A 15,203-nucleotide genomic window follows, 5' to 3' on the forward strand; every position below is an offset into this window, starting at 1 on the left:
CGAAAGACCCCAGCCCTAAGGATGCTGAAGGCGCCACTCCATGCAAACAACCAAGGCTAGACTTTACACGGACTGCAGTGCAGCCGATAAGCCAGGTAGAGCTGAATAAATTGATTGCTAGGTACTGTATGTTGTCGATGACATGCATTCTCTGTCAACTGTCGAGTCAGTAAATTAGCTAATATGCAAAATACCAGTGATAAATGGAGGCTAGGGGCAAATGTGCAGGAAGACGTTTTCCAGCTATTTAGACAGAGAATATGCGAAAATGCAGGTAGGGCTAAAAAAAAAAAAACATTTGAGGGTTTACAACATGTCTCTACCACAGCAGACACCTGGACTGCTTACAATAAAAGCTTTCTAGGTGTAACTGCACACTGGTTTAATCCGAACAACATGCTACGTGGGAAGTTAGCCCATATTGTTAGCCCCTTTTAACGTTTGTTGAGAATCTCATCTCTTATCTCTATTTAGCTTTGCCTTATGAGGCATGTTTGTTATACCATTTTGTTAACCTTTTGTTAAAATCACATATTCAATTATATGCAGCACCTCAAGGCACCTTTGTTTTCTCTTTGAATTAGTGTTAATACTGTAGGCCAATCACTTTTATTTCATTGGGCCTAATGTGGTAAAAAACACTGTTAAATGACCGAGACGACAGTTATTTTGTATTAAGTTAAGTGTTAAAAGGGACTTTTGTACTATTGCTTGATTTGAAGGCCTGTTGCCCTGTTTATTACAATAAATAGGTCTAAAAAATGTTTATTGTGTTTGACTTCAGTACTGTTCATATTCATTACATTTAAAAAGCAGACATAAAAGTAACTTAAAAGTTACTTTCCCTAGTAACTAATTACTTTTGATATACAGTAACTGGTGAAGTAATTCAATTACCTTTAAAAGAAGTAACTAGTAACTGTAACTAATTACTAATTTTCAGTAACTTGCCCAACACTGGTAAAGAGTTAGGCCAAATTCTATTGGTGCACTCCCCCTTCATTTTAGGCATATAACGTCCCTTTTCAATCAGTATGCAACATCATCATCCACTTAAAAATGGCCCATCCCAGTATAAAGTTGGCAAAATGGATACTCATCCGATGTGGGATGGATGCATAGTCAAGACTGGTATTCTGACACATATTTAGTCCTCATCAGAACTGGTTTTAGGAAAACAATACTTACTTTGTACACATACCTATTGAACCTATCTGTAATTGCAGCAGTTCCCATGAACTTGGCACATATCCGACTCTTTAAACCGAACGAGGAATTTCCACTACTTATTGATCACAGTAGAACAAGTGGTTACACCCTGGAAGCCTGTTCAGACATATATAAGGATGGTGGAATGCTGATACCACAGAAAATAAAGAAGGGTGTTTTTCGCCGCTTTCATTTATCTGTCAAGACTTTCTCAGTTAGGTTTGTTGCAGTGTTTCTGATGTTTAACATATTTGTCTTTGCCAAGTTACACATTAAATGCTTTTGATGATCAAAAACACAGCTTGTACGTACATCCCATATTCGAACAGATTGGTAGTGTGTTACCACACGAGAGAACAATGACACAGTACAGCTGTAGAGCAACAGTACATGTTATCTAAAAGGCAACTTGAAGGAAAAACAACATACAGTGTTTGGATAACCGCATTACTCAACACAGATGCGCGAAAATGTCAGTTTGACCCGAGTGCCTTGCAAGGTTAAGGCCTTCAGCACCCAGGAATAGCAGGTGTTTAAGATGTGCTGCTCATTATAACTACAATGAATCTTATACAAATTACAAATTTACTTTAGATATAACAATTTTATTGTTTTGGCATTATATAAATAAAATTGAATTGAATATTGAATTGATCACAAAACATTTCACAAACAATTGCCTTCGTTGTAGGTATTTTAACAAGAAACTGAAAAACCAGCAAATGAGCAAGAATGGAGAGCAAGGAAAATCTATTACCACCTGTGAGGAGCAACTTTTTAACATCAAGTGAAATCATAAATGCTTGTGATTTAGTTCTATCAAAGAAGTTGCCAAGTGTCTGTCTATGGGTTGTCACTGCAAACTGTTTCATAAGTCCTGTTTGGGAAAGGGGAAGGATGACTACAATTAAATGAGATCAAGAATATCTATGGCTTAGGCCTGCCATAGGAACATGACAAAACATCCCAAACACAATGGTTATACTATTTTTAAACAATGTGACTTCCTCATAATTGACAAACTAAATATAAAACACAAACATTTTCAGGTAAAAAAGGATTATAAGCATATTAAAAACATTTGTAAATTCAAGTAAAACCAGTTTGCAATATAAAATATAAATCTTAAGGCCTCTCTAAAATGTTCCCAATCTGATGAATGGGACGATTACATTCTTTGTCTTATAATTAGTCTTGTTTTTTCCAAAGGAACTTTTCATTTTTTCTCCAAAGTGGAGAGTCATTGCTTTTGATGTCTTTTTTCACTGTACTGCTACAGATCTTCTCTATTTGGGTAAGATCTGTCAGCTTGTTGATACTCTCCTCGTTGCCCTCACTCAGGATGTCCCAGAGGTCTTTGCTCCTTGCTTTGGCCTTCCTCTCCATGTGGGGGCCGGCGGGGTTTGAGGAAGACGGGGATGGACGATCAGAACATTGAGGTTTGGGTTTGGGCTTGAAGAGCTGGTCCAATATGGACGTGTCCCCTAACAGATCTGTGAGGAGAGACTTGCTGGAGTGCGTGTTCACACTCTGATCATCTCTAGAGGGGACCTGGGGAACATGAGGCAGAACTTCAGGCGGAACTTTAGGGGGAACATGACGGGGAACTTCAGGGGGAACTTGAGGGTTCCTCTCAGTGCAGGTGTCAGCAGTGTTTCTCTTGGGATCAGGTTGGGGTCCAGGTCTTTCATGTGGTTCCACATGTGGATCTCGAAAGGTTCTTGTCAAAACTACGGTTTTACTGCCTCCTGATAACGCAGGGGGAGACATTTCAGTCTGATCAGAGTTTCTCGAGGGGGTTTTGGGGCAGAGAGTCCTACACTTTTTTGCTCTGCTTTTTTCCTCAGTGCCCTCCGACGTCAAAGAAATATGCCGTTTGGGAGCATGTTCAGTGTGTGTGAACTTTAAGGTAGGATTCTTTCCACTTGGGAGAGTTGTAGAGGAGGAGGAGGAGAAGGGAGGAGAAGCAACCATCCTTGATTTCACAGCTGCAGACGGGGGCTCAGGGAAGACCTGTTTCACGAGATCTTCCAGGTCTGGGTTCTGCTGGCTGTAGTACTGCCTCAGCATCCTCTGCCTCTGCTCAGAGGTGCTCTTCAAAAGGCCATTGGCAAATGACTGCACTGAATCAGCCCCAAAGAACTGGGCCATCAGCCTGAAGTGGCTCCTGAGGGACACAATAAACACTGAATGACCGATAGAAATGTTTGTTACAAGAACAACATAGCAAAACAACAAACAATTATTTTTACAATCTTTCCTCTCTTTCTCCTTCCCGCTCTCCTCTCAATTTATTCTTCCTACAGTGTAAAAATATTCTTACACAGGCTTTCTCAAGCCCCCTTTAGGCCAAAACTGCAGTGTGATTTCTGGATTGCCTGAACAAATACTATTATATAGACAGCAGTATAGTTGTGGTAAAGCTTGGGGCTAAAGTTAGACTTGCCAGACCAGATGCTTCCTGTCTGAACTTGCCTTAAGTACATTTCATTATTTTCTTTTACACATTATTAAGAGCCTAGAAGGCACATAGCCAACTACATATTAAAGGGTAACCAGGGCCCCATTTTTTAGATCTTTTTGGGCCCAAACTTTTACTAAGGACAACCAACAATCAAAATCGGTCCAGTATTGAGTTAGGGGGCTATTACCGGGTACCACAAAATGGCTACGCAATGTAATCCAATGGGGCCAAAGTTAACAGCTTGTTTTCTCCACTAACAGGCTCATAATGTTATTATAAGTGTTTGACAACATGGAAAGGATCCGTACAGAGATAGACCCGTGTCTGTTTACCTCAATTGTAGAAAATTACTGTTCCTACAGTTTCTGTAGTTAAAAGGTTCATTTTCTGTTGAAAGAAAATGTGAATTGTCCCTAGTAAAAAATCCCAAAGATTCCCCTTCTCCTTCGACATCACTGGAGAACATCCCGTTTGTTAAAAGCAGGTCACCAGTGATACAAAAACAACTCATTAATTCTCATCCAGCCGCTGTCAAAGTGCAGGCTGGCGCCTTGCATCAATGCCTCCGCCGTCGGTGTGTGTGAATGGGTAGATGTCTGAGGCATTAGCCTGTTAAGTGCTTTGGGTGCTCTAATGAGTGGAAAAGTGCTATATAAATGCACTCCATTTACCATCCTCGTATAATGTGCTTAAAATGAAAGTTAACACGAGTCAGTTCTCTTGTAGTCCTATTTTTTTTTTAGGAATAGGGGCTGTAACTAGTGTGAATACCCCTGATATCTAGGGAAATATGAAAATGCTTTCACGGTGTTGATAAAAACAATCAAAGGCTGTTCAAAGGCCGAACAGGGCAGGTTGATATAGTGCCTTTGCACATTAGGGTCCTCACCTGCAGATAGAGTTAGGTGTCTCTCCAATAATGGCGGTGCTGTTGCGGAGGTGATGGCTGGCTTTCAGGGTGTGTGTGACAGGGTGACTCAAACGAGACACCTCGGGGGCTCCCTCAGTAGACGTCTGCCTCTGTTCTTCCATCTCATGGTCTGAGTGTGTGCCATTTAATGGAGGAGTAAGTGCAGGTTGAGCCTATTAGACAGATGGATGAAGACATGAACACACATCAATGACTGTAAGAAGCTTTTCAAGGTCATTAACACATACAGGTATAAACACACTGTGGCAGCTTAGTAACAGAGGAAGAGTATTTGGTGATGTTGTTGACAAAGTTCAGAAAATCTAAAATGCTTTTACTCTTCAATTTTCAGGCAGGGGGAAAAAACAACTTAGATTTTCCAAACTTACATAGTCTTCATCAGGCTCATGCAGAGTTCATTCAGAAAAACAAATACTCAAAAGCAAAAAGTCCTAACTAGCAACCAAATAGCCAGCTTGGGAACACAAGTACAGTCTTTATAGACGGCTTGGATCCTTCTGCTTCTCGGTTCCCCGGACACCTTTAGCCCAAGCTTTTAGTAGACTGAGGCAGATTGTCCATTGGTAACACCTGCAGCCACACCTGTGTGCCAGTGGAGCTCTCCGTGGTACCAACCATCTCCCTGGGGTAGTACTATCCTTCCAAGACCCCACCCAAGGGTTTGCGCGGTGAGTAGGGGCACTCTCCATGGTGCTGAAGGTGTCTGCTCTGCTATATGGGAATCGATGGTTGGTCGAGACACCGCAACTCACGCAACCTATACTGATCTGTGGAAATATTCGATTGCATACTAATTCTTTCCACCATCTCTATAAATGTTTCATGACTGATCATTTCTAGTTCTCTTCAACTTTCAAAAACAACTAAAACATTAAGAGCATAACATTTTTCAATGATGGAGTCACACAAATGTGTTTTCTCACTTAGCATGGGGGCTTAGCATGGGGGCTTTTGAGGGCCTTTTACCTCTTCGGACTCGAGCAGCATGTGAGCGGGCAGCTGAGAGTACTTCTGCCGCTCAAACACATCTCTGACTGCAGCCTTGCTGATGTAGTTCTCCGCCCGGCTGGAGCCCACCACCCTCTGGTTGGAGTGAGTGTAGCTCACCTCATTCAGCCCACCTGAGACAAGGATAAAGAGAAGAGAACATGGACCATCATCCCCACCATCATCACAGTCACCACCATCATCATCACCACCATCATCATCATCATCACCATCATCATCATCACATCATCATCATCATCATCACCATCACCACCATCATCATCACCACCATCATCATCATCATCATCACCATCATCATCACCATCATCATCATCATCATCACCATCATCACCACCATCATCATCACCACCATCATCATCATCATCACCACCACCATCATCATCATCATCATCATCATCATCATCACCACCATCGCCAACATCATCATCACCATCATCATCATCACCACCATCACCACTATCACCACCATCATCATCATCACCACCATCACCACTATCACCACCATCATCATCATCACTATCATCACCACCATCATCATCATCATCACCACCACCACCATCATCACCACCACCACCATCACCACTATCATCACCATCATCATCATACCCAATATCATCCATCATTTTGAGCCCAGTTCACCCCTCTGGCACCTTATTACATTTTCTTCACAGTTGATTCTTTACCTAAGAGTGCATCAATGGTTGCCACATTTGATGTTCCTCCCCCTTGTCTCGCTCTGCTTGTGCTGGTCTGTTGGAGTTGCTTGCTCTTCAGTGTGGTGAAAGTAACTCGTCCAGAACTCGTCCTTTTCGGGGTGGCGAGCTGGCCCTGTCCAAACTCCGTGTCATCATCTGATGAACTGAAGCTCTCTATCCTGTCCTCTGTCTTCTGTTTCCTCGTGACTTTCTTTCCGCCAGCTCCGAGATCGTTTCTGGATGGGTGTTTCAAAGGGATGGCCCGTGGATCGAGTAAGGACTCAGACTCCTCGCTGTAGTGCACCTGCCGGTCGTCCTCATCCGACTCCGGAACTACGTCCCTTTCTGCCGTCCTTCTCGTCATCTCCTCGGGTTTCTTGTGCACTGGGGATCTGGATGTGCCAGCTACTGGGCTCTTTGAGATCTCCTCCAACTCCATATCAGAAATGTCCAAAGGAGACCAGTCATCCTCCTCAGGGTCTCTGGAGGCCTCATCACCTAGGCGGGCACTAGTCTCTCTGACGTCCACGGGGCCCAGGCCCTGCAGGAACAGCTCAGTGAAGCTCTCTTTCAGGCAGCCGTGGCCTGCGGCGGGTCCCTGCGCCCCATCCGGGTTGGAAGCAGTCGACCCCCTAGAGGTGCCCGCCTCCCCCTCCTCCTCACTGTCGCTGCTGAAATCCAGCACTCCCCCCGCGGCCTGGTTACAGTTGGACTGCCCAGCTGTCCGCTGCTCCGTGGGACCTTTCGCCCCGAGATCCGTCTGGCCCTGTGATAAAGAGCACTTATTCACATCAGCTGCACAACACACTTAAGCACATACAGCTTACAAGAGTACCAGCCCAACACACGCTACATGGCACTGGGTTAATTGATAATGGCTTGGGCTCATGTTCATTTCGAAAACATTCCAGGTGAGCACACTCGACAGATTTATAAATCAGTCAGTGGGCTACATTTTTTTGGCATAAATCTTTGATCAGATTTTGAGTTCCTATTTCCAACTCATAACCATCAAGGCTACAGGAGGGAATATCAAGTTATATCAAGTTATATCAAGTTAACCTTTCGGGAATTAAAGGTATTAAGAGTATTTATGAGCAGACATGGTTGTTTCTTATTTGGAGGCAGTGAAGGAACTGAGAGACAGGAGCAGAGAGGGAGTGCAGAAGAGAGGTTACTCACAGCAGGCGGCCTCTCCTCACCAGCAGTTTTGGCAGTCATCACACCAGCCTCTATGCGGCCTTCACGCTGTACACGCACACGCGCACACACACACACACACACACCCTGTCAGCAGCAGCAGCATGTAATGACTCTTGCTGTAAATATATAAGCACATGCATCAACTGTATATTTAAAAAAAAAAAAAAACACCCACAACAATTTAAAAAAGGACAAATGCCAAAACACATAAGGTAAGAATGGTTTTCAAATATCTAATGCCAATAACATGTTGTCTGGCCTGCATTGTATTATATCACTTTAGATCACACATTTATAGTGGACCAGCTCTTACCACCCATATAAGAGATCCCCAAGGACTACGAATCTGGACAGAGCAGCTGGCGTATCTATCTACGCCTAATCTGGGAGTAACTCCCTTCTTTTCCTCTAGTCTATTACATTCAGACATCTTTATTGAGTCTACAGAAGAGTGCCCTTGAGTGTTTACTGCATGTTTGGTCTACCATCTTATCATCACTGAGAAGGAATGTAATCTTTTGTGTTGTAGGAATATCTTTTGAAAATACTATAGTGAAAGCAGAAGGGGGACTAAAATACCGGCTTTACCTCGCCTGACTGAGGGGTTAAGCCCAAATAAACAGGCTCTTTCCACTATATTTATTTACAGAGTTCATCTGCAATTAGTCTAGTCTGGAGTATAAGTTATGCACATTGGAAACATCATTATGGTCTCATCTGGATGCTGTCCTCAGATGGCGTTTGATGATGTCTGGATGTCATTACGCAGTTGAAAGTTTCAAATGAAGGGAGGAGATGCAGAACAACATCTTTGATTCACAAATAAATCAAAATGGCAGTTTAAATCACAACCAAACCATAATGCTATGCATATGTGGCTGTTACACTCAAACTAAATCTCTATGGTTAAATCTAGGATTATAAACTGTCAACTTGCATCTAGATAGAAGAAAATTAGACAATATATCTTGTATCTTAATACAAGAATCACAGCCCAGCAAACTTCCAAAATGAAAAGTGCCACAAATTATAGTCACATTCCTGATAATGTCATGCCCCACTGAGTCTCTGACTCGTCTTCAATCCGTTGTAATAGTGGCTGTCAACCAGAAGGTGGTAGTGTACCTCCAGAATGCGTTGAGTGAGGCACGTTCCGTCTAACTGCAGGCGGAAGAGGTTCCGCAGGCCGAACAGCTCCCCTGACTGGCCGTCGGTTCCCTGCACAGCCTCAAAGTAACGCCGGGAGTTCTCTCCGCCCACCACAGACGACTGCAGTTGCTGCAAGAACACAATTCAATTCAATTCAATTCAATTCTATTTATATAGCGCCATAACAATACAATTGTCTCTAGGCGCTTTACAGAGCCGAGAGCCGAGAGCCTGAACCCACTTAGTGCAAGCACAATGGCAACAGGGGCAAGACACAGACAGCGAGAGGAGAAGGATGGATGGGCTACTGAAGCCTGACACACAGCTGACTGGCATGGAGGAATACAGACAGTTATGGAATGAGGAAAAAAACAAACTGAAGTCCAAATGCTTTGAGGAAACACAACAAGTCACAGACATCTGTAATCTGAACAAAGAAGTGCTGAATTCACAGGTCTGATTACAGTGGAAGTCATCTATAGAATGAGTGACTTCACTTCTTAAATCTCTTACCTAATTTAAAGTGCATCTTACCTGTTTATACACCTGGCGCAAGTATATGATCTCCTCCACGGTTCCCAGGGAGATAAGTCTGAACACGGTCACATCCCTGCACTGGCCAATGCGATACACCCTGCACATGCCCACACACACACACACACACACACAGGCCTGTGTCAGTCATGCAACCAGGATTGGTTGATTGGTCTGCTTCTGATCCACTACTAAAAGGTCGTGGACAAACATGATATCTCACTGCTTTAATGCATTTATGTCGAATGGATGAACACCCATGGCATAACATTCAGTGAAACTGCTTACCTGTCTATAGCCTGGAGATCACTGGCAGGGTTCCATGTTGGATCGAAAAGGATGACGACGTTTGCACCCACAAAGTTAAGACCAAGCCCACCAGCCCTAAGGGTGCAGAAAAGCAACAAACCCTTTAAGCGATGTGTACAACACAAACCCTTTAAACGATGTGAACAACACAAACCCTTTAAGCGATGTGAACAACACAAACCCTTTAAGCAATGTGTACAACACAAACCCTTTAAGCGATGTGTACAACATAAATACATTCATACTGGATTGTTCAGGTCTAAAAGGCTCCTTCCTTCAAATGAAACATCACATAATAACAGCAGCTTTAATTGACAAATATGTTATCTATCTCTCAGTATAGTCGTTAGACGGCAATCCCACACAGATAAATGGCAATGCTACAACAGCACTGTTGTTACTCACAGAGTGGACACCAGACAGAGATTGATGCTCTTAGAGGCATTGAACTCTTTCACAATCTTCATCCTGTCTTTTGCTTTGGTGTTGCCATCCAGCCTGTGGTACTCCAATCCTTCAGCCATGCAGTAACTTTCCAGCACATCTAACAACTACAGAGAATTCAAGCATAGCATATATGTTTATAGCAAAGCACTGACATTGAAATTACTTTTCACACAATAGAAATTCTGAGATAGAGCCAAAAGCTATTAACATGCTACACATTAAACTATAAACACATTCTCACTCTTTTTTTGATGGATTCCCTCAAGCAGGTATTTCGACTTGAATTACTCTGAATATCCTCTGCAATACAAATTGCTAATTTGATTTGATTGATATTCCTTCTGTGCCCAAGCTGAACTTCCACAGATAAGACTCGCTGTATAGTTTTGCCAGAGGCAAAAGAAGGCTATCTGCTAAATGTTTTAGTTACAGGTCAGTCATGTCACCATAACAAGGCCTTTCTCTCTGTAATGTGATACAATAAACACTGAGGGATGAGTTCACAAATGGCCTTTTTTCATATTTCATCATGACGGGGAAGATACTGCTACCTAATTTATGTACCTCAGTATGCTGAGGAATTTCAAGCTTAGTCCAATTACATTTTTCACAGAGGCATTCAGAATATTTCTTTTTTTTCTCCTTTTAAGCAGATACCTTAGTTGAAAGAGAGAATAGTAGCACTTTGTCCTTTTTCGGAAGAAAGTGTCTCAGCAACTTCTGTAGGACCTGAGAGAGATGATATGATTTATAAAACCACCCTTCAGCCTTACAAATTCTGAATATGTGTGTGCATAATCTACGGTGTTAGCCTCCATCTGTACACTGTTGAATGTGTATGTGTGTGCGTGTGTCTGTAAGAAGAAGTCTAAAATGTGAGGAAAAATAAAAAGATATAAAACCTGCTAATGTGACATTCTGACATCATGAATAATGAGCAAAGTATTAATTTCGTTATCTTGATCGGATCATGTTCATGGTAAAAAACAGAGACAAACCCTCATTTTCCCACTGTACATGGGGTCAGACATGGCCTCAAAGGCTGCCTGCTTGCACCGCTCCGCAAACTCTGGAAACTTCTGGAACACTTTCTCGCAAACAGAGTTGATGCACGCCTCCTATGGACACAAAACAAAATAAGGACAGTGAGCACAAGTTTAAACCCTCTTTAAACCCTGGCAGCACTTTGTTATCGTCAATTTTGTTAAAAAAAAACTTTTGAGAGGCTTACCTGTTTCTTGCTTGTGCCCTCTTTGGACTGAAGTAAGGCAACGTGGTTAGCAACCTTTCTGAGAATGGCCAGATAACTGAAGTACAGCTCTGAGACACGCATCCCTTTCGAATTTGTCTAGTGAAAAGCGCAAGAAATACAAAAGAGACATCTTATCTTTCTCATAATCAGTAGACTCTGCCTTTAAGGATGCCCTTTCTTGGTGTTACAGCAACTATTTGCTTGTGTGCCTATCTTCAAACAATAGTTTTGTTTAATTATACAAAATGGTTGAGAGTGGCGCAGGCTACCATGTGCCCTCTGAATTTATGTAATTGTGAACTGGGATAACAAGCTCTTTGGGGGGGGGGGGGGACCACCATGTTTCTAAGGCAGTGTATGCAATACAATGGCAACAGCAATACAGTGGAAGTGAAATCTTTGAAAAGTCTAAAAAAAACACCTTGTAACAGCACTTCTTCCTGGGCTGTTTGCTGCCACAGCTGCAGTATTGGCCACTCCTCATTAACAGAATCACATCCTCTGATTCAAGCACAGCAATGTAAACTGCCTGCTGGAACTCTGTCAGAGAACAGTACACCACCTGGAGGAGGCCATTTAGACAGTGAGCATAGCATTAGGGTGCTAGCACCTATGTGACCAATAGTAACTATCAGATATAGCAAGAAAACTTACATGAAAAGTACATGTTAATTAGTGTACTAAAAAAGTATATGGTAATTAGTGAATTTATTCCAAATACCAAACACAATGTCACTAGTGTAAAACACAAATATACAGTTGCCCATTCACATTGTCGAAAACTGTCTGGATCCATAATATATATATATATATATATATATATATATATTTGACAAAAAGACTAATTGAAATGACCAAACTTACCCGGTCATCTTTAGCTGGGAGCTGGCTGCTGATAATGGCCTTGGTTCTCCTCAGAAACTTCCCAGAGAGCCTCTGGGCCAGAGCCTGTACGGCCTGGCGACCCATGGCCAGATTGCGCTTTGTGACGCTGTGCTTTTGCCCATGCTCAACAGGCTCGGCAAACTTCTTCTTGAATTGCCGGAAATTACCAAGGCACCATGGAATAGCCCTGGTATTTGAACAATAATAAAAGAGGCAGATATACTGTGAGAAACATGAGACAATATATAAAATATGTTTTGTTATAGTGATCCTTTAAGGTAATGTATGTTCAGATATATAGTTCAGGAACTCTTCGAGCATGAGATGACACACACAGTAGTAAATAGACCCACCAGTCCATGACACAGTAGAGTTCCTCCAGGTTGTTCTGTAATATGGTTCCTGTCAGTCCCACTCGCACTTTGCATCTCATCTTTTTCATCGCCTTGGTTATCTGAGACTTATAGTTCTTAATTTTGTGAGCCTCATCGACGAAGACAGCAGCCCATTTAATACTGCAAGCAAAATAACATTAAGATGATACTACTGAGTACAACTGTGGCATAATATCTGCATTGTTTCTGCACTGAAGCACAATAAAAAGCCCTCAAATTGTTTTTGAGAAAGAATCGCTTTGATGGCGCAAAACTGATGTTGGACAGAGTAAACCTCTTACCTGTTGAACTTATCTAGGCCAAGTCGAAAAGTCTCGTAGGTGGTAAGAGCGACCTCACATCTTCCTTTCTTCACACGAGTCAATTCATCCTCCTTCTCAACACCGTGCACAACGGCCACTTTGAAGTGACCCCATGTCTCAAGTTCCTCTTCCCAGTTGTAGAGAACAGAGAGTGGGGCGATAATCAGAAAGACCTGCAATCGAGCAAACAGGCATACTGAATACAAATACTAATTACGTAGAGCAAACCAGTGCAAATACACATCAGGGACAAGAGATAGGAGGTGTGGGTTAGAGCTTCACTGCTGGTGGTACCTTCTTTACTTTTCCTTGCTCTGCTGATTTTTGTGACAGCAGGAAATGTGGAATATTCTTCTTAACATCTTCCCATGTCCCTGTTTTGTGCAATACTGCTGCCAAGAAACTGATGACCTGGACATGGAAAAAATACAGAACAGAGAAAAACAAAATCAGGCTAATCTTGGTAGCACAGCATATGAAGCTGCGCAGTGCAAAAGTGCTGGCATTCTTACTTGTATGGTTTTTCCAAGACCCATGTCATCACCAAGAATGCATCCCCTCGAGTTGACATAGTTGTTAAATATAAACTTCACACCTTCCCGTTGATAGTCCCGCAGGTATCTGTTTATTGTGTATGGGATTTGCACATACTTCGACAGTGAAAACGGCACTGATTCGCCATAGGCTCTCTGACTAAGGTGGAAAAAAGGCTTTTCTCCTATGTGTGAGGTGCGAATGCACTTTGATGTTTCTCCCTCCGGTTCTTCTTCTTCGTCTTCATGTTGCTCGTCCAACTTCACAGACATCGTTCCGAGAGGTAAACAGTGTCCTCAAAAACAGACCTCGTCGGTTAATCGAGCATAATAAGAGTTAGCATAAATTATGACTTAACTCGGCTTGCAATATCATCCAGTATATTTATATTGCGAGTGTACATAAGACAACATATCAGTTCCACTGTGAGCTAGACAGTTAACGTGAATCTTCAAGTAAGCAGGCAATGCTATGTTCAAAAAGCCAACTGGCTAGCTTAACGTTATCGACCTGATTGCAATGTTCTGGCTGGCTAACTAGGTGGTACACGAGGGAGCGAGTTTGATTTTTTTTTTTATCTCTGTGTTTACATAGTTTTCAGCTCAGTCAGCTAGGGTAGATTGGTTTATCTAGCTAGCTGGCAACTTCAACAGATGTTGTTCTTCCCGGTGTAGCCTTCTTCTGTGAAATCATTACAAAGTTTAACTGTTTAGACTGCCATCTGTAGTATTGGAGTGCACAACACAAGCCTATGTCACACAGATCAACACAGGACTACTTTCCTTGCTTCTAAAATTGTATTTCTGCAATGCAGTCAGTAGCCTTCACCTTGTCCGTGTCGACAATCGTTCACTTCACGATTCACTTCACGGCAAACTTTATTCGACTAATTCATCAATATATCATTGTGATACCTAAACATGTCTTGCAGTGGGCTATTTTATTTTGGATGCCATGCCTAAACATGTCTTGCAGTGGGCTATTTTATGTTAGACAGTTGAAGGTGATTTTGTCACATTCTTGCTTTGCATCAGATATTTGTATATAGATGTCTGATGTGGCCATTGTTTGAGGTCTATTTTTTTCACCACTGGAACCACTTGCCTACCATCATATTCTACATCTATCTTGATGTTTTTGTTTATGTTCTAGGTCTTTCTTTGCATAATACAATTCAGTTGATACATATGTTTAGTGTGTTGCCTATGGGCCTACAGTATAAACATGTCTTCCTGTGATAAACACATTTCTTCTAAAGGATATGCATACTCACATCCTTAGGCTACAGAGTACAGAGCCGACCTAATATATTGCTTTCTTTGTTGAACCCAAACAGGCGAAGCCATAGCTGGGATTTGGATATTTCATGAAAATTCTAGGTAATGCAAGTCTGTGTACGTTTCCATACGCTTATTACTCAACATTGGACACCCTCCTAATCAAGGGAGGAGTTGTTAACAGCTGTGGGTTCAAAACTTGAGGTTGGCAGGGTAACACTTAATAACTATCACAACAAATACAATCTGATGTGAATAAACCTGTTTTTTTTATCAACTTTAGTCACATTATACCCAAACAGCAAGCATATACTGTATCAATCCACCAGTGGATTTTGGTCGGCACCCCACTGGTGATGTGCCACGTCTGGTTCGCTCTCGGACCACCATCTTTTGTTTAACTGGTCATGGATATTAAGAAAATAACAGAAAAAGTGAACAATCCCTGGAACTTTTAAATCATATCCTTGGAATAGTCTATTTAAAATATCAGCCACTGAACAGAAGACATGGCACTAGAAAGCTCTCAAGGTGAAAAACTAAAGACTCTGGTAAAGGCACTAGTAACAAATCTATAAAAACTAGAAAGTCTTAAGAAAGAGCGGGCAG

General features: G+C 42.1%; 1 protein-coding gene across 1 annotated transcript; it reads right to left on the reverse strand.

Annotated features, from left to right (window-relative positions):
• Window positions 1-1,747: 1,747 nt before the first annotated feature.
• On the reverse strand, window positions 1,748-14,068 carry ercc6l2 (excision repair cross-complementation group 6-like 2). Its single transcript, XM_031585133.2, has 18 exons — window positions 13,296-14,068; window positions 13,078-13,194; window positions 12,763-12,956; window positions 12,440-12,601; window positions 12,066-12,273; window positions 11,623-11,763; window positions 11,181-11,297; window positions 10,948-11,067; window positions 10,607-10,678; window positions 9,908-10,053; window positions 9,482-9,577; window positions 9,194-9,293; window positions 8,636-8,788; window positions 7,490-7,555; window positions 6,296-7,073; window positions 5,571-5,725; window positions 4,563-4,756; window positions 1,748-3,376 (listed from the first exon to the last, which is right to left on the reverse strand). The coding sequence occupies exons 1-18, from the start codon at window positions 13,587-13,589 to the stop codon at window positions 2,398-2,400; spliced, it is 4,092 nt and encodes a 1,363-aa protein (XP_031440993.1). The 5' UTR covers window positions 13,590-14,068; the 3' UTR covers window positions 1,748-2,397.
• Window positions 14,069-15,203: the final 1,135 nt, after the last annotated feature.

This window comes from Clupea harengus, chromosome 18, assembly GCF_900700415.2.
Source record: "Clupea harengus chromosome 18, Ch_v2.0.2, whole genome shotgun sequence".
In the NCBI taxonomy this organism is placed as follows: domain Eukaryota; kingdom Metazoa; phylum Chordata; class Actinopteri; order Clupeiformes; family Clupeidae; genus Clupea; species Clupea harengus.

Bases quoted from the DNA above. Each gene is read 5' to 3' on its own strand.
- ercc6l2 (XM_031585133.2), bottom strand. From the start codon at position 13,589: ATGTCTGTGAAGTTGGACGAGCAACATGAAGACGAAGAAGAAGAACCG. The intron at 11,298-11,622 runs GTGTTTTTTTTA...GCTTTTCACTAG, and splicing joins GGAAGAAGTGCTGTTACAAG to ACAAATTCGAAAGGGATGCG. The intron at 10,054-10,606 runs GTATCTGCTTAA...AATTCTCTGTAG, and splicing joins TATTCTCTCTTTCAACTAAG to TTGTTAGATGTGCTGGAAAG.